Source organism: Panthera leo, chromosome A1 (genome assembly GCF_018350215.1).
Source record: "Panthera leo isolate Ple1 chromosome A1, P.leo_Ple1_pat1.1, whole genome shotgun sequence".
Lineage (NCBI taxonomy): Eukaryota > Metazoa > Chordata > Mammalia > Carnivora > Felidae > Panthera > Panthera leo.
The window spans coordinates 4475451-4500979 of NC_056679.1; the positions used below are offsets into that span (position 1 = coordinate 4475451).

The following is a 25529-nucleotide window of genomic DNA, read 5'->3' on the forward strand; positions in this document are numbered from 1 at the left end:
CCGGCGCTGCGGGGGCGGGACGCGGGGCGGGCAACCGGACGGGGGCCACGCGGGTGGGGGCGCCTGTCCAGCCCCCGGGCCCCCGGTGTGGCCCCGCCCGGCGCTGGCGCAGCTGCACGCCGGCCTCGGCTTAAGGAGAGTCCCCACCAGGCTTCCCAAGAGGCGGCCGACCCCATCGTCTCTGCCTGCGCCTTTCGCATTACCGTTGATTCAGCAAGGAGAACCCCCGGTGTCGCCGCGGGGTTCCCCGAGGCAATCGTCTACCGGGCACCCCAAGCCTCCCGGGACTACTCGCGGAGGACCAGCACCCACCTCTGCAAGAAGTCACGGATGGGAACGAACCAAGCTTGAAGGCACTGGGCAGAAGCCAGTGCCTAGGGACAGTTAGCGGATGTTCGACCAACTGGCCGATGGGGGCCCCCCAAAGACAGTGAGTGAGCTCTCTTCACCTCCTGACCCGAGTGTTTCCACACGGACACGCACAGTGCAAGCGATGTTAAGTGTAGGGGAAGCCGGAGGCCACGCGGGGTAGGCACACCACTGCCATCACACTTTTCTCTAAAATAGTCTTCAATTTATTCTGCAGCAAAATGAAAAATACAGTAAGTTGAACTTCTTATCGCGAAATAACTTATTTGGGAAGTTTCCATGCTGCCTTATTTCTCACACTTGGCTTTGTATTCTAGTGGTAGGCTGTGGTAAGACCAACGATCAGTTTGCCGTCCGTGGTATCTTTTACTTGCTTTTCTTATTGGCGCTAGAACCAGGAGTTTTTAAACACTCAGGGCAGGTTTTCAAAGTACAGTTGACTCGAACAACATGGGTTTTGAGATGTGTGGGTCCACATATATGCAGATTTTTTTCAATAAATTCAGTGCAATACTGTAAATGTATTAGTGTCTTTCTAATTTTTGGAGTTTTAAAAGTCAGCAGGCTTGTCTTATGATTTTCTTAACATTTTCTTTAGCTTACTTTATTATAAGAATACAGTATAGAATATCTATAACATACAAAATATGTGTTAATCAACTGCATATGTTACCAGTAAGGCTTCTGAGCAACAGGAGGCTGTCAGTAGTTAAGTTCTGGAGGAACCAAAAGTTACACTCTGATTTTGGATTACATAGGGTGGGGATGGAGCAGGTCCCTAACCCCCGTATTATTCAAGGGCCAACTATATTCCCTCCACCAATCATGAGCTAGCTCTAATGTGCTCACAGACAGGTTGGCCAGTGTACAATTTGGGTGGTTCTGTCCTTTGTAGACCAAGATGTTTTTTATATCCAAGTGTCGGCGAAGATGTGGAGAAAAAAGAACCCTCATGCACTGTTGGTGAGAATACAAACTGGTGCGGCCACTGTGGAAAGCAGTATGGAGCCCCCCCCCCCCAAATTAAAAACAAACCTACCATATAATCCAGTAATCGCACTACTGGTTATTTATACAAAGAATATGAAAACACTAATTTGAAAGGATATATGTACCCCTATGTTTACTGAAGCATTATTTACAACAGTCAAATTATAGAAGCAGACCAAGTGTCTATCGACTGATGGATACACACACACACACACACACACACACACACACACACACACACACCACGAAATATTACTTAGCCATCAAAAAGGATGAAATCTTGCCATTTACGACAATATGGATGGAGCTGGAGAGTATAATGCTAAGCAAAATAAGTCAGTCAGAGAAAGAAAAATGCCACATGATTTCACTCATATATGGAATTTAAGAAACAAAACAAAGGGGGGAAAAAGAGGAAACAGACTCTTGACTATAGAGAACGGATGGTTACCAGAGGGGAAGGGGGGCGGGAGGAGGGGGAAAATAGGTGAAGGGGATTAAGAGTACTCTTACCATGTTAAGAACTGAGTAATTCATAAAAACGCTGAATCACTATATTCTACACCTGAAACTAATCTAACGCTGTATATTAACTACGCTGGGAATTTAAAAATATATATATTCTTTACATATGTCTTGCCTTTAAGGACTGGACTTTTTGGTTGGCTTCCTAAGGAAAGGTTGTAGATGGGGCTTCTGATTTAGAGTTTCGCAATGCCATTGTTAGCAACTATTACATCATTTTGCCGAAGACTGAGTGATTCTGGCCTAGGTCATTACAGGGCTACAATGGCTTAATTTGATTCTCTTTCCTAGCTTGCAAGAAATGACTATATTCATAGGAAAGTACGATGTAAAATTTTTAAAAAATCAAACCAAGCAATAATTTGAGTAATTTAGAAATATTTCTAAAAGCCATAAAAAGCCTAATATAGTCAGGGCACCTGGCTGCCTCAGTTGGTACAGCATATGCGTTTGAGCCCATTGTGTGGTGTAGAGTGTACTTTAAAAAAAAAAAAAAAAATCTAATCAAATCAACTTGTCAGTGTATCTCCTCAGAAAACCATTTTCTTAGTTTTTATATTTAATCATTACTGTACCTAATCTTGTTTCTCTGTTGTGTGGCATTATTACATAATAATATAGTATTTATTGGTTAATGAGAAGCCTTTTTAAAATATAACAAACAGATATTTTTAAAACTGGCATCCCCAGATCTCCAGATCTTCAATGTCATGTTTTAGCTCCTTGCTTGTGACCCATAAAGATTCCACAGAAATTCAACAGCTGAAGAAACTGAATGTTTTCCTTTCTGAGAAATGTTTCCTTTCTGGTGAAGATCATCGCTTGCCTTATGTCACACGAGCAAGCTAACCTGAACTCAATGCGTGAGATGAGAAGAAAGAGAAGGATGAGCAGACACGAGCAGTAAGAATTTTGAAAAGTGATCAAATTTGGCTTCTGATCAATACAGATCAGTTGAGGGAAGACGTGTGGCAGAAACCCAAAGCAAATTTGGGAAAATCAGGAGCACAGGTAGGTTGTGACATAATAAATTGCCTTGGATGTAAGACAGAAGCTTCATAAAAGAAAGCAAAAGGCAGCAAAGATAATCGCCTACGAGAAAGTTACCACAGCAGAGGCATGCTTGGGGAGACCCAGGGAGAAAGAAGGGCCACAGACACCACCAGCAGCAAAGCGGTAAGGTTGTATCGGCTGGCAGCTCCCCCTTCGCGAACTTTATGAAAGCACTTACGAGTGCTTTCTGATGCCTGATTCGATTCTGATTTCAATGCGTCACCCATCTGATCCTTACTGAGGACTGTTCCACGTGACCTTCCTTCACAGACTATAAGGGGCTAGTAAGGAGGGAAGACCGTACTTTACCTAAAGCAAAGCAAGAAAGAAGTTCTAGAAAGGAGCGCAGCACGGTGCCAGGAAGTGCCCAGAAGGGAGAGAGAGCTCACCTCCACCTGAAGGAGTAGGTCTTTATTTCTTAACAAAAATTAATTTGCTAATACTCAAATATCTACATTTTGAGAAAAATTTAGTTGCGGCCATTTCTTGATTTGCAGATTTGGGGAGCAAATCCAGGGAAGAGGAAGCATACTTTCGTTATTTTTTTAAACGTTTATGACACATTTCAAACAGACGCAAGAGCAGAGATATTAAACGATGAACCCACAATTGTCAGTTTTTTCCCAACTCTTCTCAGCAACTTTTCGGAGCGTTTTAAAGCAAACCTCACATATGTTGTTTCGTGCAAAAACTATTTGTGTACCCATAACAAACAAGGGCTTCAAAATAACTACGCTATCGTTATCCCTACTAACAAAACGAACGACAATTCCTTCACTGAATTCTCAGTCCATGTGAAAATCTCCCCGCCTGTCTCCTAACGATCTTTTTATACTGGTTTGCCGGTATCAGGATCCAAACAAGGTGTTCGCGCTGCGTTTACTGAACGTGAATTTAGATTCAACCCAGTCTATCCATTTGGGTGACATCTACCAGAGATCATGCGTTCAACACACGGGCTCATGGAGCTGGCTGTCGTCCCAGCACTTAGAAGGGCCACAGACCTGGACCCAGCACTGGCCCACTCTTAAGGCAGTGGAGGGGCCAGCATGTGGCACAGAGGAAGAAAGAAGTACAGAGGCCAGAAAGGCAGAGATGCGGTACCTGGTCTATCACGGACTCACCACCCCCCGGGCCGGGTCTCCCAAACCAGGTGACGGGAGTGGCAGCAACTTTTCTAAGCACTGTACTGCTCATCTGCTTAGGCGAGGGAAGTCGGCGAGAGAGGCCTCTGTTGCACGGAAGCCCGGGACCCCCATGGAGGTGGGACAGCTGTCACAGGAAAAGAGGACACGGCTCCTAAACGGGGCAGCACGTCCATTTTACTCACCGGAATAGCCGGCCCACGCGATTTCTGGCTGTCCCCAACCTATTACGGGGTCTGCAGGAACAAAAGTGGTAACTCCACTACAGTACTACCTGATTTGTACGGCAGAGAATTTCCAAATCTGGTGACAGGAACCTGACTTGAACCACCGTGGCAGAGAATCAAGGACCCTTACACGGCTCCCAGATCGGGTGGTTTCCAAACTCAGGGCCTCTTTATGAAGCAGAAGCCAGGTAACCTGGGGGTCAGTATCCCACAGTTAACAACTCTTCCTTCCAGCCTTCCCAAAAGGGATCTTCCAACATTCACCCTCCACCCAGAAAGGGAAACCCCCAGTAGTAAAATCTAGGCGAGAACTCTTCCTAATCCTTTCTGAGTGGGAGGAGAAAGGGCCTCAGCAGGGACTTAGCTTGTGTGGATACATGGTTAGGACAATGGCTTGGCTGAATAGCTTGGAGGAATTTGGGAAGAACAGAGTAGGTAATGGACTCGTTTCGGGAAGGAGTATAATATGTCAGAATTCACTGAAAGCATGAGAAATCGTCTGTCCCATATTAATGTCTAGTCGCATCCCATGTGAATCCTACTGCAAAAGAGGCTGTTTAATAATTGTGTGAACATTATGTCCCAATCTTTGTTTCTAGTCATCTTGATGCTTACTCAGTGGGTTTGGGGTAAAAAAAAAAAAAAAAAGGCCATGGTGGCAGAAATGGATGCCAAGCCTGGGCTAAACCACAGGGTGTCCCTCTCAACAAAGTTAATGACATGGTTCCTTGAAGGAACCAGACAGCTCCTTGTGGAAAGCTGATTACAATGGACCCTTTCATAATAGAGGGGTAGATGATCTGTCCTTAGTGGCAAAGAGATTTATTCTAGATTTGGATTTGTTTTCCTTACCTGTCAGACCTCTGCTAGAATCGCACTGAAGGCCTCACACAATGTCGTGGCACCTCACATGACCATGCTTCTACCCGAGGGCCCCAGTCAGGGAAGCACGGTGATAGGCCAGTGTCCACGAGTGTCGCGAGCTTTATTCTTGTTTACCATTGTCCACAAGCATGGAATCACGGCCTAATGAAAATGATGTTATGGAGACAGCTTGGGGACACATCCTGAAATTGCGATGCTGCCTTGGATAGGGTCTGTATAGCACTGAATCGGTGACTGGTACGGTGCTGTGCACCCATGGCCAGAGTACATGGGTCCAGAAACAAAGGGCAAGCACAGGGACTGCTTCTCATGATTACTGAATAATACATTTGCAAAGTATTTTCTTCCTGTTCAACAGCTTTGCCTGTCAAAACTGAATTTATTCCCCCAAGAGAGAAGTCCTTCCACCAGAACTCGCAGGCCTGGCCCCACTGGATTAGAACCAAGGCCGGCCATTTTTGCCGCCCTGTGCACTGGAGAAAATGAGCACCCAAGACAGACATGGACGTCTTTTGTGGTCACTGCCACCACTGTTTCCCAACTGGACTTATGCAACAGTGTCCAAATCAGTCTCCCCTCCTCTGCCTTTTCTCCCCCACACTGTCCTTCCTCTCTAAAGCTTAAATCAGTGCCTTTCACTCCCCGGCTGGCAATGGCTTCCGGTTTCACTTCGAATAATGCCAAGTCCTACCCAAGACCTGCAGTGCCCTTTCTGTCCAGCCGCAGCCTCCCCACCAGACTGCAACGCCCTCTTCTGCCCTTGTGTCTTGAACTCCGGTCACCCTGGCCCTCTTGCGGAACCTCAGACACATCAAGTTCCAGTCTAACGTTGGGCCCCTGATGTTCCTTCCACTGGGACTTCTCCTCCCTCAGATCTTTGGCTCTCACTCACCTTTAAAGCCTCCACTCCAGGGGCGCCTGGGTGGCTCAGTCGGTTGGGCGTCCGACTTCGGCTCAGGTCATGATCCCGCGGTCCGTGAGTTCGAGCCCCGCGTCGGGCTCTGTGCTGACAGCTCAGAGCCTGGAGCCTGTTTCAGAGTCTGTGTCTCCCTCTCTCTCTGACCCTCCCCCGTTCATTTTCTGTCTCTCTCTGTCTCAAAAATAAATAAACGTTAAAAAAAATTTTTTAAATAAATAAATAAATAAATAAAGCCTCCACTCCAGTGTCACCTCCTAAGGGACACTAGGTCACCCTCTGCTGTGCCCGTTGCCACACTCTCTACTGTATCACCCACGTTCTTCTCTCGGGAGCCATCATTACGGCCTGACATCATGCTCTTTACTGACTTACTGAATTGGTTTCAATACTGGAATGTGAAGTTTGTGATGCTTTACCCTCTGCTGTATTTCCAAATGGTAAAACCAGTGCCTGGAAGGCTCAGGTTGGTGCTCCACACATTTTTTTTTTCTTTATAGATGGGCTGCTTTTTTGACTAAGGGAGGCGAATAAGTAAGACTACTGCGACTCTAAGCGAGCAGAACCACTAAGAGCCCCACACGATGGAGTGAAGGTCTGGGCCACCTCAGCTGGCAAAGAACACTACCAGGTAAGGTACTGGGCAGGGGCCAGGGGAGCACGCAACAGCAATGAGATGAGCAAAGTCAAAAACAGCAGGTATGACCTTGCAACCAGAAGCAGGAGGGATTTCCTTTTGTGGTACCATGTATATACACATAATATTTATTCTCTATTTCCTTTCCTCCCCGCCCCCACCTCTCTCCATTATGATTATGGTATGTTGCTTAAATTTACCTCTGGGTTTGCGGAGTGGAAAAGGCACGGCAGAACTGCAGAAGAAATGGATATGACTCGGGGAGGGGGGCCTAGACTTGGACATGTTTGCAGTAACTGACAAGCTTTTGAGTTGTCTCCCTCTAGGGAAAGACTCAGCGGGGGTTGAATTATGCATCATGTTAGAATGACATTTTTTTAGACATGAATACCCTCCACACTTCTTCAGTTTTCTTTATAATACTGCCTGCCGTATTACAGAGTCATTTGTTAACTCATTATCCCCTCACCAGAGTGTAAGTGATTTAAGGGCTTTTGCTCACTCCTGTCATCTGGCACATGGGAAGCACTCAACAGCTACTGAATATATGAATGAATGAATGAATGAATGAATGAATGAATGAATGAATGAAGAGAGAACCTGTTCAGGATCTATTTCTATTTGTTTTTTTTTTTTTTAATGTTTGTTTATTTATTTAGAGAGAGAGAGAGAATCCCACACAAGTGACATGGGGATCCATCTCATGAACGGTGAGATCATGAGCTGGGCTGAAATCAAGAGTCGGACGCTTCCCCGACTGAGCAACCCAGACACCCCTATTTCTAACATTACTTGGACTTCCTCTAAGGGAATGACCTCCCTTCCATTGTGTTCAGCTTCGGTGACAGGGACCCAGGTACCTGCCTCCTAATATGGAAGGCAAAGGGTCTCTGGAGGCACCCAGACCTTGTGCTTGTCCCAGCGGCACCAGGTGGCAGACACATCACCTAAGCTTCAAGAATCGATTTCTCGGGGCACCTGGGTGGCTCAGTCGGTCAAGCGTCCAACTTTAGCTCAGGTCATGATCTCGCGGTTCATGGTTTTGAACCCCGCGTCGGGCTCTGTGCTGACAGCTCAGAGCCTGGAGCCTGCTTTGGATTCTGTGTCTCCCTCTCTCTCTGCCCCTCCCCTACTCGTGCTCTGTCCCTCAAAAATAAATAATAACCATTAAAAATTTTTTTAAAAAAGAAATAAAGAAAAAATAATTGATTTCTCTATCCTGGGACTTTGACTCTTGAGTGAGTGACTGAAGGACAGGAGGAATGGTTCTTCACTCATTCCCAGGGGTGGCATTATACCTTCCTACTACACGCCTTTCTTGGCTTCTTGCATGTGGTTCCTTGCTTCCCAGGAACAACCCTGACTGCCATCCATTTCCCAGACTGGTCCTCTAGCCATTTTCAACTCTGGGAACACCTAACATCCTTCCAATAAATTCTCTTTTTGCTTAAGCAGGTCAGTCAGTTTCTGTTGCTTCTCAACAAAAATCAAAACAAAACACTGTTACAGAAAGCACAGAAATAAGCTGGTTGTATGTACAGGGTTGCATAGGGTTGTACAGGGTTGGAGGAGACCTCACCTACCTTCCTTCCAACTGAACCACACTGCTTTTATTTTTGCATATTCTTGTTAAATCTTCGACCACGTGTGTACATGTTGCAAACTGTTGCAATCACGGTCTATGTTCTAGGTTGGATTATGTACCCTGTACAGGTACCAAGATCCTAACCCCGAGTAGTGTCAAAGTAACCTTATTTGGGAATAAGGTCTTAGTAGACGATCATGTCAGGAGGAGATTATTAGGGTGGGCCCTAATTCAATGGCATGGAGAAAGCCATAGTGGCATAAAGACTGAAACAAAGGCGATACATCTACATGCCAAGGCACGAGGTACCCAAGACAAGAAGCTAGGATGGGCCGGCAGAGATTCCCGGGCCCTGCCCTTGGAAGGAACCAGCGTGCCAACGCTTTCATCTGACTTTCACCTCTAGTACTGAGACAAAAGATTTCTGCTATTGAAGGCACCCAGTTCGGGGTACTTTGTTACAGCAGCCTTAGCAAACTGATACAACATACGTGATTTTATCTTCTATTTTTTTCTCACTTTAAAATTGCGGTTGTCGCTTCTCACGTTGTTTGTTTTCCTACTTACGATGTGAAGTGTGTTGAGGTCGTGGCCTAAGCAGCACCCCGACCCACGATCCCAGCGTAACGGGACATTCCCATGGCTTCCACTTCAGTGCCATCACGGTGCTGTAAACGCTGTGTGCGTGTAGCTTTCTCTCTCCTTTTGGAAAACTTTCCCAAAACACATCACCAGATGTGGATGACCGGATCAGAGGGAACGAACACGAGGCCTGGGGCCGAGCGGCTTTGCAGAAGGAGGACGATGGATGCACTTTGTCTCCAAGGGCACACAAGGGAATGCGTTTTGAATTCTGAATGGGAAGAATGCTGACACAAGGAAAAGGAAAAGAAGGGAATTCGAGGCAAAGGGGGCACCGTGAGTAGCGCGAAGGGAGTGTGAAAGCCCAGAGCGGACGCAGGCACGCTGGATGGCAAACGCTGGCAGGAGAAGGGACAGAAACAGATGGAAGGAGAGACGCGGGTTTACAAAAGCCAACACACTGGTTTAAGGAACCGGGACTTGATTCCAATGGTGGGAAAGAGCCGAAAGCGAACAGTGACTCTGACTAGAGAGTGTATGAGAGCCTGGCCTGAGGAGGCGACGGGGTGGCCGTGAGGGGAAGGGTCAAGGAGCCTGAGGAGCAAGGTGACCCTGAGAACCAGCGGACAGGACCTAGTGACTCCACAAGGAAGGGAGCAAAGACTCCCAGGTGTCCAGACCACGGAGCTGGGGGGTTGACCCAGGCACGAGATGTTCACCAATTTCCTCAAGCTCCACCTGCAACCCCCCCCGGACCCCTCCCGGTATACGTGACACGAGTTCGAGACCATGGCAACACAATCAGGGGCAGGAGCACTTCCTCACCGTTCACCGACCCTCTGACCTCCCACCACCCGGCGTGGCCCTCCTGGGACGCGGTCCTCGACAACTTCTGTGTCGGAATCCATCAGCGAACTTCCCGTCACATTTCTGGTCGCTAGCCATCGTCCTGTTCGACCCGTCCTTAGAAACGACTCCCTCGCCCAGGGAGTTCACGCCTCCTTGGTCTCTCTCCCTTCCCCCCCCACCCGTGTTTCCTCTCCTCGTCCCCCTGGGATTTCAGTTCTTCAGGCGACGCCCTCAGCCTTCTCCAAGTCCGTTCAAACCCGTCCTCTTCGTACGGCCTCGGGGGTGTGCCGTGTCGTGGAGAACTCGGCCGTGGCGGGGCGGTGGCCCCGCTCAGCTTCCCACCACCCGGCTCCCGCTGTCCTGCCCTCCACACGACACTCACTCCTAACAGTGAGACAGGAAGCCCTGCCGCTGGGGCCGTCATCCTCGGTGTCTGCTGCACTTGTTTCAGGGGTCAGCACGGTTCAGTGGTTTTTAAAAAGGAACCTCTTGGCATTACAAGTTCCGTCTGTAGATTCAAATCCCATCCCCGCCCCTTCCTGGTGAGCGACTCAGGGCGGTTGGCCCAGGGACACGCGGGCTTTTTTATCTGGAAAACGAGGACAGTAAGAGCAGCTGGCGCGGCAGGTGATCGCGCACGTCAATGAGCCGCTACGGCCGAGCACACGGCCGGGCTGCCCCCCGGGAGTCGCCGCTGAACGTGAGCTCTAGTCACGCTGGCGCAGGGCACGGCAGGCCACGCCACCACGCGACCGGCTGGCCGCACGGACACGAGTATCAGTGTGGGGGAGGATTTCCTTTCTTACGAACGGAAACATCATTCCGAGGACACGTGGGACCAGTTCAAGTCGCCAAGTACTGACTGGGTAAGTACTGAGAGCATATTAACTACTACGTTAGGTGGGCTTTTCTCTGCTGTTCAGAGTGGGGTCAGGGGATCTCAGACACCCAGAAAGAGCTTCGGAAGGGTTGCGACAAACGCCCGGGACTCCACGCTTCGCTCTCCACCCGCAGGCACTCAGGCACACAGACGCGACAGGAGCAAACTTGTAGCACGGGGTCGCCTGATGGCACGGCACGCCCGGCCTGGATGGCCGACGACGCCCCCGGGCCCGCGTGGGTGGCAGGAGACGAGCCCTCCTCACTCCCAGGCGCACGCCGCCCCGGCCCAGAGAGACAGCGGAGAGGGGCGCCATCCGGCGGGCACCTCGGAGTCCCGGGGAGCGGTCCAACCCAGGACGCCACCCCGGTTTCTGAGAGGGGGGCCCCCGAACAGGGCGGGCCCGGGAGACTCACCGTTGGACGCTCGCATCTGCCGCCGGCGCCCCACGCGGTCCAGTCCGATGGGGGTGCTCTGGGAGAAGGTGAAGGGCCGGAACCGGGCCGAAACCGCCTTGTAGGGCAGCACCTGGTGAGCTGGCACGGGAGGCCTGGCTGCCGGCTGCAAAAGGAAAGCAGGGGGCCGTGAGGAGGTGCCAGGAAGTGGCACCTCTCGCGGGCTCTTCACACACACGGCTGTGAGCAGCTCGGCGTCGTCACCTCGGAGCCGCTCACAGAGGGGAGCGAAGCGCCTTCTCCAAGTCGTGTCACGAGCCTCAGGCCGCACCGCGGGGTTCGGCTGCCACGACTCACTCCGAGATTTTCAAAACCCGGCATCGACTCACACGCCGCCTCTCACGCCAGCGACACACCGAGGGGGGACACTCAGGAAGAGCAAAGCGTCCAAGAGGACAAGCAGATTTAGGAAGGGGTGGCCTCTCGCACAGAGGCGGGGTCACAAGGAAGACGTCTTCCCGGCAGAGCCGCCAGGGGCGGCCGGTGCCCAAGACCGAGTCCGGGCGACACGCTCGGACTGGCGAGCCCGTCAGGCGCTGCCACCACAGGCGCCAGGTCTCGTGGAAGCCGAGTCTTCCTCACCTGGGCTGTCGTGACAGTTGAGCTTTGTTTAAAAGAGAGCTGGCTCTCCACAAATCGACCCGGTCTCTTTAGAAGGGCCTATGTCCCCTGTTGATCTTCCACAGGCACCATCCCTATAACTAAATGGGAGGCCAAGTCGGTTTAGGCCTTCCTGACGTTATCTTAGGACTTTCCCACCCAACTCCCTAAATGAGCCTACAGCGCGTAAAATTATCTCACCGCGTTCCTTCGTGATGCTCCGAAGTGAGATAATCTCTAAGCGCTTTCGATTTTCCCCACACTGCGTTTCGAGCTGAGAGAGATTATAGTTTGCTTTGGTTCAGAATTACTTCCTAGCGCGGGACACGTCTTCCCACAAGAAGTTCACGGTATTCTTCCACTTCATTTTTTTACCTTAAGAATTCAATTCAGTGTAACGCAATTAAACAAGAGGTATTTGAGCGCTTGCTAGAAACAAGGCATTGGGATGTGGGCTTTATAGGGAGAAGTTAAACATAAAATCCAATACCAACACGGGCTTTCCCTTTTAAGAGAATTTCGAGTTATCTACAGTATCAGCTGGCAAGCTCAAAAAGTGAAACCGGGCACACACTCATATACTGTTCTGGGAACCCGTGACCACATCTCAGCAAATACCATTTGCCGAATGTTATCCTGAACAGGGCCTTTATTTAAATGTTTTGTAGCCGCAAAGTGCTCTTTGGGTAACTGATAAATACTTCTAATCTATTGGTAAAGAGCACAAAATTCGTGGAAAAAAGTATTTCCTTAGCTCCTAAAAAACCGACTCCTTATCTTCTTCTTATCCTTACATTTTAACACTGGAGGACACTTCCCCTTTCAACAACTTCTTCCATGAAGCTCACTAAATGTGCAATGCTACCTTTCCCCCTATTAAAGTCTCGGGTCATTTAGAGCCAACAGCAAACCAGTTTCACATATTGTTGGAGATTCCAGGAGAGACAGGAGATTAGTAAAAGGCATCCACATGCCAGATTGTTAGTTTAATTCACGTGTGTTTCCAAAGTCAGGAAGAAAGGCTGGGAGTCTATCCTCCTTGAGCAGAGAGGAGAAAGAAAAGCAGCGGCCTGGTTAGTTAGTCTGCAGCAGAGAACAAAGGCCAGGAAGCTGGAGGCCTCTGCTAGCTTTGGCAGAAGCACACCAGATCTTACTTGGGTCAGAAGACTCTCTATTTCCTCTGTCTGGCTGTTCCCATAGAAGCTGACCCCGCCTATGACAGAGATGGGGCGTCTTCTCCGGCCGCCTTTGGGACAGCCCACGGCAGGGTTCTGGTCTGCAGGGTCCATGGAGGCCGTGTTTGGCTGCTGGTCCCCGTCCACAGTGTCCTCTTTCTGGGGGTCCACAGCAATGGAGTCTTCAGGAATAGAGAGACTTCGGTTGGCCAACTGGCCATAGTCGGAGAGCGGTCGGGGCCTTGACCTTCTCCCAGAACCCCACTTCCTCCTGGTGATCCTCTGAGCCTCTGTCCTTTCTTCATCCCGTGATGAGCCCCGGCTCCAGGATTCCTCAGCCACAACCTTTTCAAATGCGAACAAGTTAGGTGAGCACCAATGTCCAGGAAGGTATTGGAAAAGAACAAGCTATGCGCTCCCTCCCATCCTCTTTAGCCTTGCCTCAAGACTTTCTTGATCTATTTGTTTATTTTAAGAAGTTATTTGTGTAATAGAAAGACGTAACTGAGACGCGCATTAAAATAAGCACGACTTTCACCTTTCACTGCAGGCTGAATTAAGACCGTAACTTAAATAGTGATGTATGGTGACCAATGAGCTACTGCAAAAGATATTAAGAAACTAAGTACCACTGTGAGTTACTAGAAAGAACTTTCAACTGTGGTGTCACCCGAAATACACAAAGCAAGGGCACGGGGAAATGCAGGAGCCCAGGAGGAGAAAGGAATGGGGAACACTTTAGGTGCTACTCTAAGGTATTTTCCTGCAATAATCTTTAAAGACAGAAGGTGCTTTAATCAGATTAAGTCTGGGCTGTTAAGGCCTGACATTTCAGTAAGTTAAGTCTGCTGGAGAGAGCAATGACCCGGGATTCAAAGAACCAGATCAGGCTACTAACTAGCTGTGTGATCTGGGTCAAACAAGGAATGACTAACCTTTCAGGACTAGACAATCCCACAGCTGGAGAGTCTGTGGTCCTAAATTAGCCACTACTTTCAAATTGTTCCAATACCTTTTTCAGAGGCAATGCAATGTACCGGAAGAGGGACTATGAGCTTGGAAATGGGCAGCCTTCTGTGTGAGTCAGGCGGGGCCACCAGCTACCTTTGTGACCTCAGGCCAGTTACTTAAGGTCTGGGGATTTGGTTCGGCAACGGTTCACTGGGGAACAATGGGTCCTTGTGTGGGGGAAATGCTGTGACAGCCCTTATCAGCCACAGTTAATTATTGCTGTTAAAAAAGCAGTGTGTGGAGTAACCATCCCCAGGCTGAGCCCTGCCAGGGGATAACCTCTGTCTCAGAGGACCCCTCAAAGCCGGGTCAGAAGAGAGTTGCTGCACAGCCCATGGGAGGGAGGGTGCAGCCGACTCTGGTCACACGCCTGTGAGCCTAGACACCTTCAGTTCTCCTACCCCTGGTCATTATTTAAAAAAGATATAAACAATACAGACAGACAAGGGCACGTGGCAGAGATGTCACTCAAGGGCAGGCAGAACAGGCCTCCCTGGCCTAGAGACCTCCAGCAGAACTGTCCCGGCGCAGCACAGCCCGGCCCTGCCCTGAGGACCAGCCCAGGAGGTCAGCTGCTGGCCAATCAGTGGCAACTAAGACCTTAAATATAGACGTTCCCTAAGATCATACACAGTTGACTTCTGGGCAACATAGGGGTTACAAGTAACGACCCCCACCCCAGCACCACCACCTACCGTGCAGTCAAAAATCGGCTTGTAACTTTCGGCTTCCCTAAAACTTAACTACTAATAGCCCACTGTTGGCTGGAAGTCTTACTGATGACAGTTGATTAACACATATTTGGTATGTGTATTATATACTATGTTTTTATAATAATGTAACCTAAAGAAAAAGATACTAAGAAAATCATAAAGAAAATATTTATGGTATTATACTGTATTGATAAAAAAAGAAAAAAAAAAGGCACACATAAGTGGTCCTGCACAGTTCAAACCTGTGTTGTTCAAGGGGCCGCTGTACTATGAAAAATCTGATAGGGCGCCTGGGTGGCTCAGTCGTTAAGCATCTGACTCTTGGTTTCGGCCCACGTCATGATCTCACAGTTTGGTTCCCGAGTTCAAGCCCTGCATCGGGCTCTGCGCTGACAGTGCGGAGCCTGCTCGGGATCCTCTGTCTCCCTCTCTCTGCTCCTCTCCCCCAACATAAATAAATGTTACAAAAAATTTAAAGAAAAATCTGATGAAAAGCAAAGAGAGCAGAAAGAGATTTATGGACACTCTACTCCACCACCATCATTTTTCAGATCAGGAAAACCAAAACCCAGGGAAGTTAAGTGACTTGCCCAGGGCCACACAGCCAATCAGCAGCAACAGAGACACTGAAATGTGGGCCTCATAATTTGTGTAATAATTTGCATAATTGTGCAAATGTGCATAATTGTGCAAAATTTTCCCACTGTACCAAGTTACCTCTGCTCAAAAGCTAATGAGTACTAGCAATCACTGCTTACCTTGCTACCTGCTGATTCTGACTCCCTGAACTTCATGTTTAAATCAAGTCACTGCAGAGGGGTCCAGAGTGCACCACTGTGGCATGAAAACTGTTCTGAGCTGAAGGTATTTAAGAATAGGCTTTTCCCCCCCTGAACTCTCTTATCTCCCTGAAAGCAGAGGTCCCAAAAGAACTCAGCAGTCGGGGCACGTGGGTGGCTCAGCGAGTTAAGCGTCCGACTTCAGCTCAGGTCATGAATTCGTAGTTCATGGGGTTGGAGCCCCGCATCGGGCTCTGGGCTGACAGCTTGGAGCCTGGAGCCTGCTTCAGAGTCTGTGTCTCCCTCTCTCTCTGCCCCTCCCCAGCTCATGCTCTGTCTCTCTCTCCCTCAAAAAATAAATAAACATTAAAAAAAAAAAAAAAAAAAGAACTCAGTAGTCATAAATCCATTGTCTTGGGATAGGATTTTCTTTCTTCTAACCAGGGAAGATGTGACTCTTATCAGCTGAGAGGAAAAGTCTCAGCAGACGTTGCCACAAAACTATCAGACTTCCCATTTGCTCTCCCACAGGCCTCTTTATCTTTCCTAAATCACTGGGTTTCCCATAAGTGCCCTCTCCAGCTCCCCTGCCCCTCATAAGAGGGGATATATACCTCCATCTCTAACCACTTCCTGGAGTCACTTTTTCCTGTGAACTCCCACTGGTTCACATGAAGAAAAAGCCATCTTTTCTCTTGCTACTGTCTTTTGTCAGTTTAATTCCACACTCCCCACGTAGTAAGCCTAAGGGGGCGGGGGGGCGGGTCTTTCCTCTCTGACACTATACCAAGGGAAAATATGAGAAATCATGAAAAAGTTAGTATTATTTTTTCACTGCATATTAAAAACAGGATTATCATGGAGAGTTTAACTACATTATTAAACCAAATGGCACAATTTAAGCACACAAGAATTAAAAGGTTCAGAAACAAGGTGTTAGAAAGGTCCAGAAGCAAAACAAAATTACAGGCAATGAGTAGTCTGGTAACAAATCTACGTGTGGTTTTTTGGTTTGTTTGTTTTGGGGGGATTTTTTTTGTTGGGTTTGGTTTTTTTTTTTTGCTTTTTTTTTTGCACTTATGCAACATGTGACATGCCTCACTGAAGCTTTGCTAATGCAGACAGGAAAACAAGGAAATGGGCGTAGGAAAACAAGAGGTTGTCTTAGTTGTTCAGGTAAGAAATCCTTCTGAGACCAAAACACACTCCAGGAAGTGAGGGGGCTGGATAAAAGCAGGTATGCTCAAAGCAGGAAATGACAGAGCAGGAGACGTGCCAGGGATGATCCCTTTAACACGTCCTGCCTCAAGTGTCAGCTACTGCTCCCACTGGGGTGGGGGGTGGGGGGCAGGGGCACAGGATGTGCATAAGAACCCACAGCGATTCTACTAGAACTGTTTCTGCAGTCCCACGGAAGAGATAAAAGGAGAAACCAGCCTTTCTACGTGGTATTGCAAAAATTAGTTAGCAGGACAATATCTACAACTGAAATGTCCCCTTTACTCCTTAGCAAAAGAGGGAGAGACAGTGATCTTTAGCCAGAAGAGACTTACATCCCTTGTAAAAACAAATTTGAGCTTTGATGCATGTTTTAAAACTGAATCTCCTTTTGGCAAAGTCTGTGTACTTCCAAAATATGACCGAGGTGCATTCCAGAGAACACGGTTTGACTGTGATCACATGATCATACCTGCAACTACAAACCCCCGCCACCACCACCACCGCCAACATTCCCCGACAAGTTACAACCTACCCCAGACTCCGCCACAGCTGGTGGTGGCCCACAGACACACTGAAGGAACAAGCAGTTGACCATATCCGTGCTGTCTCAGATTCTTGCTGGCCTTTAAAACGTGACAGTGAGGGTGCTGAGCGGCCATGCCAGAGGGATGCCCACCGCGGCTTCTCACAGTCCAGCAGCCGGAGCTTCAGATCAATCCAGGGCTCCAAGCTTGATTGGCCAATTCACACCCAAGTCATAAGCCTTTGTAAACAAACTCTGCAGTGGAGTGGCTGACCTTTTAACTCTTGCTTCTCTGCACAGTTGTAAAGTACTTTCCCTACTCAGGAGCCCTGCATTTTTTTCTTCCCACACAAGGTTCCTTCCTTTGCTTCCCAAAAGTAAAAAGCCAAGGTAGATCTTAATACCTCCAGTGAGATACTTCAAAACATTTTTTGAAACCACAGTGAGAGTAAATTATTAACACAGGAAAAAGACTGGCACAAAAAACCCTGATGTCACATATATCCATTTAGAAGCTTGGTCTAAAGGAAGTATATAGGATTAAATAGCAAGAGTTGTGGGTTGAATTCTGCCCTCCCCTCTCATAACAGGTATGTTGAAGCCCCAACCCCCAGTACCTGTGAATATGATCTCTTTTTTAAAAAATTTTTTAAGGGGACGCCTGGGTGGCTCAGTCAGTTAAGTGTCTGACTTCGGCTCAGGCCATGATCTCTCGGGTTGTGAGTTCGAGCCCCGCGTCAGGCTCTGTGCCGACAGCTCACAGCCTGGATTCGGATTCTGGGTCTCCCTCTCTCTCTGCCCCTCCCCTGCTCATGCTCTGTCTCTCTGTCTCAAAAATAAATAAAACATTAAAAAGAATTTTTAAGTTTATTTATTTTGAGAGAGAGTGCAAGCGGGGAGCGAGGCAGAGAGAGAAGGAGAAAGAAAATCCCAAGCAGGCTCCGCGCTGTCAGCACAGAGCCCGACGCGGGGCTCGATCCCATAAAACGTGAGATGACGACCTGAGCCGAAATCGAGAGTGGGACACTCAACCAACTGAGCCACGCAGTCTTCGGAGATGTGATCGCATTAAAATGAAGAAGTACTGGATTAGGCGAGCGCTAAGCCAACGGCTGCCGTCCATAGAAAGCAGGAAATTTAGACACAAAGCAAAAAGGAAAGAAAGTCCTAGGAGGACAGAAGCCGAGATCAGAGTGGTGCATCTACAAGCCAAGAAACTCCAAGCACTGCCAGCAAACACCTGAGCTGGAAGAGGCCAGAAGGGAACCCAGACCCCTGGCCTGCCTGACAATGAGAATAAAAGCCTACTGTTTTGAGCCATCTAGTTGCTGGAAATTTGTTACAGTCGCCTTAGGAAACTAATACGGCAAACTGATTCAGAAGGAAATACTACAAGCAGGGAAATTTAGATGCTTTGAGAAGATGGACAAAAAACTAAAGCAGAGCTTTTCCACTGGACGAGCCAAAAGTGTTCTCAAGATGCATACTAATACAATCAGCAAGCCTCCCACGTTTTCGCAGGTTCTCAGTGCCCCGAACACCACAGGGAATTCAGGTACGGCCACGGGGCTGGAGGTGGGACGAGAACACATCTCGACGACTCGTGCTGCAAGGCAGTAACGACAGATGTGGCTCTTGACCACCAAGATGTGCCAGAACCACACCCGGCATGTGTTCCCTTACTTAATCCCCACCGCCACACCGCGAGGTAGAACTACTCATGACATCCTACCGATTCAGACGTTGGAGCGATGACGTGCTCTGGTTGACAGAGCCAAGGGAGAGCGGCCCCGTTTAACAACCCAGTCTGTCTGACTTCAGAACCTCTGTCCGTTCCACTCTGTATCTCTGCGTCCCTGGCATATGCTTGTACGGAAGGAAAACAGAACTTGGTAGGTCTTCCTACCCTCAGCTGTAGGGCTTCTTGGAATGCAGGGGTGGGGGCTGGGGGGGAATGACAGGAAGGGAAGCTCTGTAAGTGCCCCTGCCATCTGGGGAAAGCTGGAGACCCCTTCCCCAATGACATGCATAAAATAAAAATATAAAGTAAGCTCATTACTTTGAAATATAATTATCAAAATATTAAAAGGATTGATATAATAGTATAGACAAAACACAGGGATTAAGAGTACTGGCAACAGGCGTGCCTGGGTGGCTCAGTTGTTTGAGCGTCCAACTCCTGATTTCAGCTCACGTCATGATCTCACGGGTTTGTGGGACCGAGCCCCGTATCGGGCTCTGCACTGACAGCACGGAGCCTGCTTGGGAATCTCCCTTTTTCCGCGCCTCCCCCACGTGCACTCTCTTTCTCTAACCCTCTCTCTGTGCACCTTCCCTGCTTTCACTCACTCTCTCTCAAAAAATAAGTTGATAAACTTAAGAAAGAAAGAGTCTTAGCAATAGGTCTAATAACTGCCACCCTCTGGAAATACCGTTGAATAGAAGAGACTTTAAGACATCAGCGATGTGAAAAAGATCTGTGGTTTCTAAGAGTGACAAAATCACAGGTGTTGATAAAATCACTCTGGTTTGATGCCTATGTTCATAATTTAAGGAAATGCTACATTTCACCTACAGGAGAGTGAAATTAAAGCCCCTACTCCCAAATTTCTGTTCACAGAGCCCTGGGATGAACCGAGGTTCAAAACTCTCCGTTTACATAGTCTCACTTAAGACTAGTCTATAGCACCAGCTCTGGGCTCCAACTCCACAGAAATATAACTTTTGGCCTTATATATTACAAATTTAAAAAGTGTTCTCTCAGGGGTGCCTGGGTGGCTCAGTCCATTGAGCAACCGACTCTTGATTTCAGCTCCGGTCATGATCTCACAATCGTGAGATGACTCCTTGCGCTGGGTGTGGATCCTGCTTGGGATTCATTCTCATTCTCATTCTCTGTCTCTTTCTCTCTCTGCCCCTCCTCCACTCACATGTGTGTGCGCAGTATGCACGTGATCTCTTTCATAAATAAATAAATAAATGGCATCTCACCATTTAAAGCTATATGTCACTAATTCCCCTAAAATGATGTCACTTAATTTCCCTTAAATTAATGTATCATAATAAAAAGGATTTTCCATAGGCTTTTTTTTTCCTTTTTTTTTAGTGTGGGTATTTTATCTGGATTATAGAGTGCTTGGAATGGGATGGGTTATAAGTATATGTCCTACGATTCTAAGTGAGGGCGGGAACTCATAGGATCCCAGATCAGCTACTACTTTTTAAGGAGCTCAAAGTAAGAACAAGAAAATCTTTACATATTTAGAAAGAAGTCTGAGCACTAATGACATTCTTCTCTTTTTGTTAAAACACTAAAAAGGCAATGTCTTAGTTACTTAGAAATCGTAAATTTGTATTTCTAATCTACCTAAGATTATATTTTCAGGTTAGTAAAGAAGGCATTGTTATACCCATTTTGGAGATGAGAACCCAGTTCACAGAGAGGGCACCAGATTTAATGAAAGACAGGGAATGTGAGAGATCAGGCACTTCGTTCAATTTCATCTTTGCAAGGCCAGCACTAGACATGACGTGCCCCCCATTTACAGATATAAGTAAGGAAAATGCAGTACGGTTTATTGCAAAAACTCTCAGCAGCAACTTGCACAAACACCGGACCTCAGTAACATTGCTCCATAAAAAGCCTCGGTGTGCTTATCGCTTTTACATCTCTCCACTTCCGGACGCTGCTTCCCCTCGCACCTCCTCTCTGGGCTGCTGGTAGGCCCTCATCAGTGTGTGCACATGCCCGTTTCCCCAGACTCTTCCTCTCTGCTGCTTCCTCCCGTTTCCCGTATCACATCTCACCTTTACTCTTGTTCTCAGCTCCACTCCCTTCTCTCTCCTCGTTGCCCACACTTTTCCCTTAAACTGATCACATACGGAACGCAAACACTGTGGTTTTGTTTGACTTCCTGAATCATGTTTGGTTTCTTCTCCTGAATTTTTAGAACGAGTGGGTGGAATAATCTTTCTTTCTCCAAAGCTTCCTTTTCTTTTACAGACCTTGCTGGTGGTGGTGGTGTGTGTGTGTGTGGGCGGGGGGGTGGGGCAGGGGCTGTACTAGCATTAAGGGGATGGCGGGGACCCTACCAGCCTTACAGGGATGGCGGGGACTGTTTTAGCATTACGGAGGTGGCAGGGACTGTTCTAGCATTACAGGGATGGCAGGGACTGGACCAGCATGATAGGGGTGCACGTTAAAAATGGCCCTCCCACCACCTGGGTGTTCTAATTCTGTCTCCCTAACTTTCTAGGGTGCACACGTCTTTTCCTACCACACTTAGGCTAGTTCAGGAATAAACAGTAAGGTTGAGGGACTTCTACGGTGGCCCAAGCAAGGAGAGGAAAGAGGCAGCCTCTGACTTGGTGTGAAATAAGTAACTGGCCAAACACTCATCACTCACCTAACGACCACCTTAAAAATCATGCATGGTCAGGCTGGCTCCGCTCCACCTTTCAAAGTCTCCTCTAGTTCAGGGACCATGCCGGGAAGGGACAGACACCATCATAAACTTGTCCCTTCCCTTCTTAGACCCCAGATTTGGACTTAGCCTGGAGGTGGACGGGGCCTGGGCAAGAAACAGAAGGAAAGTGGGAACGTAATTTCTGGGTTTGTCCTTCTGTGGCTCAGGGGCACAAATACATGTTAATGCTGGGTGACATTCTTACTAACATGCTGCATCTTTAAGACACAAGGTTCCAAGCTGTAGGAAGACAGTGGTTGTTGGAATTCTGACAGCAAATGAAACACAAATGATTAACCAAAAACTGTTCTGATTGTTAGCAAATGAGATTACACACACATATAGAGAATTTTGACACACCTCTTAAAAACTAAAGAAAAAGAGAGAAGAAAAGAAACAAATGCAATCTGGAAAACTGTGGCCTTGTCCCTTGGGTTCAGGGGATAGATAGGCCATTTGCTAAGAAAAATATTATACAGTATTAAAAACATTTAAAAATATATTAATGCTTCTTAACGCCCTTGAAGTAAAAGGGGGGTGCAGTGGACTTGAACTGTCCTTGCCTGGTGAAACTGATGATAAAAATGCTAAAACAGAGCTGGTGAATCTACAACTTGTTTTATAGGCAGAATCGCTCATTCACTAGAAATGCAAATACTGAGGTTCATGAGGGAACACAATTTAATACACTTAGCCCGATTCTGTACGCGTTAAGAAGGCACTTAAGTATGGACATTTTAGACACCACTGACGACTTAGAATACCAGACTGAGAAAGCAGTGTAGCTGAGGTCATCCTCATTTTATGCAAAATCAAGAAATGAAGTCTGCGTGACTGTGGTGAGCCCCATCCTGACCATGCCCCACGCCCCTGACATCGTGGGAGGGCGGTCACCACTGACCCTGTGTGAGCACAGGGCTGATGAGGAAATTTCCCCCCCCAGGCCTGTGTAATAATCACCTAAGGCAATTCCATTTTCTGGGCTTATCTAAAAACTCAGACCATACTACTAAGTCAACAGTGGCAAGACGATGGTGAGTTTGACACCCAAGCAGAGAAAATAATAGAACTGTAAGCTGTACTTTATGCCTGGACTCATTAAGAGTGAAGACACATTTTTCAGAGAGAGAGACGGAGTGCGAGCAGGGGAGGGGCAGAGAGAGAGGGAGATACAGGATCCGAAGCAAGCTCCAGGCTCTGAGCTGTCGGCACCGAGCCCGACGCGGGGCTCGAACTCATGAACCACAAGATCATGACCTGAGCTGAAGTCGGACGCTTAACCAACTGAGCCACCCAGGCGCCCCAAGAGTGAAGACATATTTTAAAACCGTCATATTATAAAATTAACATATACAATGATCCCATCTTAACATCTTGAAATGTATCTCTGAAATGCATGCTGAGGAATACAGAGGTCTACTCAAACTTTCTTTTTTTAAACTTATAAAAAGCATGATTTTATAAAAACTAACTTACTTTCCTCTTTTCCAAGTACTTACTGAGCACAACTAAATATTCCAAAATCATGAACCATGTTTTAGATTTGAATATATTAGAAATCCACTGTTTTTCTAAACCCTTTTTGAACATTACAGATTTTTTTCCTAATCTGTTTTGACTTTTCTTGTACAGAGAAGGTAAAAGGACCCAGGAAAAGAGGGTAAAGAAAAATGGGCAGCAGACGACGAGGTCCCAGCTGATTCTCTAGCGGAAGAAGATGGAGAGAAATGTCTGTTCACAGCATTGCTGGCATGTCGAGCCACGAATGACAGCAAACAAACATTCAAATCAATGGCCCCACGTGACTTCAGAATCACGAAAACTAAGGGTTTCTAGATTAAAACGCAGAATAGCAACTTCACAAACCATGAGTAATTAAAAACGCTTCATGCATGTATAAAGGGGTGAATGGCTGAGTTGATGGACAGATAAATGAGCGAATTAATGGACAGTTCTGGGTGGCAAAGAAGCTGTTCCCTCCCTACATTCAGGTGTGATTTTATAAAAATGAGCCTGATTTAAGTTATTGCTTAGTTATCATCACTAAGTATTTCGAAACCCATAACCATGTTTTAGATCAGGAAACAACCATCCGTTCCTGTCTCCTTCATAACCTATTTGAATTGTGCCACCCTGAAAACAAATTGACTACAGTTTTCCTCCCCTTCTTGTCAACAACCCAGTTGTGAAGGCGCCCTACTTAGTTTCAGATATGTGAACTACAAGGTAATGGGATCTTTTCCAAAAGTGAGTGTCCCCTGCTGGCAACAGAACGTAAAAAGAAAGATTTAGGACTTTGAAGAAAATCTCTTTTCTGTGTTTCAGTTTAAGCTTGCAGCATTACTGTGCTGGAAGGAGAAAGAGAGAAGGCGAACAGGAGGCAACGAACGAAGAGCACACAGTGACGGCGAGTTGGACGAAAGAACCCAGAAGAGGCAGAGCAAGCAACGACATCACATGGATTCTCTCTTCCAGCAACACTCACTGACTCACTGACGGCGGATTGCGCCACTTGCCTTGAAACTTGCAAGGGCCCAGGGGCACCTGGGTGGCTCAGTCGGTTGAGCATCCGACTCTTGACTCGGGCTCTGGTCATGATCTTACCATTTCATTAGTTCGAGCCCCGCATCGGGCCCAGCTTGCGCTCTCTCTGTGTCTCTCAAAATAAATAAACTTTAAAAACAAAGAAATGAGTAAACTTGCAAGGGTCCAGCCAATGAACCTAATCGAGAAAACACTGACCCTAAATTGGATGTGTTGTTCACCAAGAACGCTTCTGCTGTGAGTGCCTGGCCTGTCTGTACAGGGACAGTCACAAAGGTAAGGCGAGACCTACAGACAGCACCAGCGGCATTTCTTTTTATTTCTACTGAGGGATCTGAGAACGTGTCCTGGTGCAAACAAAACATCTTGAAAACGTTTAATTCAAAACTTGGCAGTGGGAGAATTATAGATGAATAATTTATAACACAAAAAGAGTAAAAATATAACACCAAGTATACAACAGAAGTTCGTTATAAGCAAATGTGTAAAAATGTATATTACACACTGGAGAACGGGGCTGGAACACCTGACCTCAGTCACAAGCTGTATTTAAGGCTCCAGGCCTCCTGTCTCCCCACCTGTGGGGCTGACCTACAAGAAATGGCTGTACACAGACCTAGGGTCGCACCACTGTCCGCTGTCCAAGGTGGCGTGCTTCAACCCTGTGTCAAGTCAACTACCGAAAGAAGCTGCCGGAAGCTAAGTTGAGCTGCTGAGCCCATCCTCAGTAGCCAAAAAAACCTCACCTAGAAGAAAACGAAGAAGAAAGGCTCTGACTTGGGCAAGACTAACTGTGGCAGGAACTGGCCCACGCTCAGTGGGAAGAACGCCAATCATGGAGTCAAAAGAGAAAATGGAATGGAAATGCATCAAATATACCAGTGTTGGAAACAGGGCCTTCACGAATCCCATCTCATTTAATTAAAACAACCTACGCAGTAGATACTTACAGGCTTCTGTTTTACAAATAAGAGACATGATGAGATTCCACCAAAGATCTGGAAACTAGCAAATGGCTAGAATTTAATTCTATGTGCCAGCTGCCAAGCAGATGGTGTTTTTTGGGCTTTCCTCCCCATTCTGAGACCTGATTCTAGGCCCAGCTGCCACTCAGCGTCTGTGTGACTCTGGCAGAAGGGTCTTACAACCTTTCTAAGCCTCAGTTTACCCATCTCTTAAGGCAAATACAAAAATGCTGGCCTACTTCGCAGGGTGGCTATGAAAACCAAATGCAACAATGTCATGTGACTTTTATTAGCTTTAAAACTGTTATATAAATGCAAGAGGTTACTACTGATACTTGTATTTCTAATCTATTTTTTTACTGATACTTTTATTTTTAAGAGACAATTACATTTTTTTAATGTTTTTGTTTTTGTTTTTTTTTCAGAGAGAGAGA

The 25529-nt window shown here is 47.3% G+C and overlaps 1 protein-coding gene and 1 long non-coding RNA gene across 9 annotated transcripts in view; one reads left to right on the top strand and one right to left on the bottom strand.

Annotated features, from left to right (window-relative positions):
- SPATA13 (spermatogenesis associated 13) overlaps positions 1-25529 on the bottom strand; it is an 81798-nt gene that overhangs the window by 42859 nt on the left and 13410 nt on the right. For 3 of the 7 annotated variants that reach the window (XR_006200577.1, XR_006200587.1, XM_042931617.1), the window contains exons 2-3: positions 12853-13218; positions 11060-11204 (exon numbers count right to left, since the gene is read on the bottom strand). Coding sequence is in view for 5 of the 7 variants with exons in the window: in XM_042931617.1 (XP_042787551.1) it covers positions 11060-11204; positions 12853-13218 (511 nt within the window). In the remaining 2 variants the exon portion in view is untranslated. Of the gene's footprint in view, positions 1-11059; positions 11205-11302; positions 11546-11680; positions 11698-12852; positions 13219-17129; positions 17285-25529 lie in introns of those variants that run through there. The other 4 variants (XM_042931869.1, XM_042932299.1, XM_042931960.1 and 1 more) reach the window with 4 other exon arrangements.
- On the top strand, positions 88-24068 carry LOC122216465. 2 transcript variants are annotated; one of them, XR_006200944.1, is made up of 3 exons: positions 88-602; positions 6611-6741; positions 23912-24068. It is a non-coding gene; the product is annotated as an uncharacterized LOC122216465 (long non-coding RNA). The 2 variants fall into 2 exon arrangements; XR_006200933.1 differs by lacking the exon at positions 23912-24068 and adding an exon at positions 23219-23681.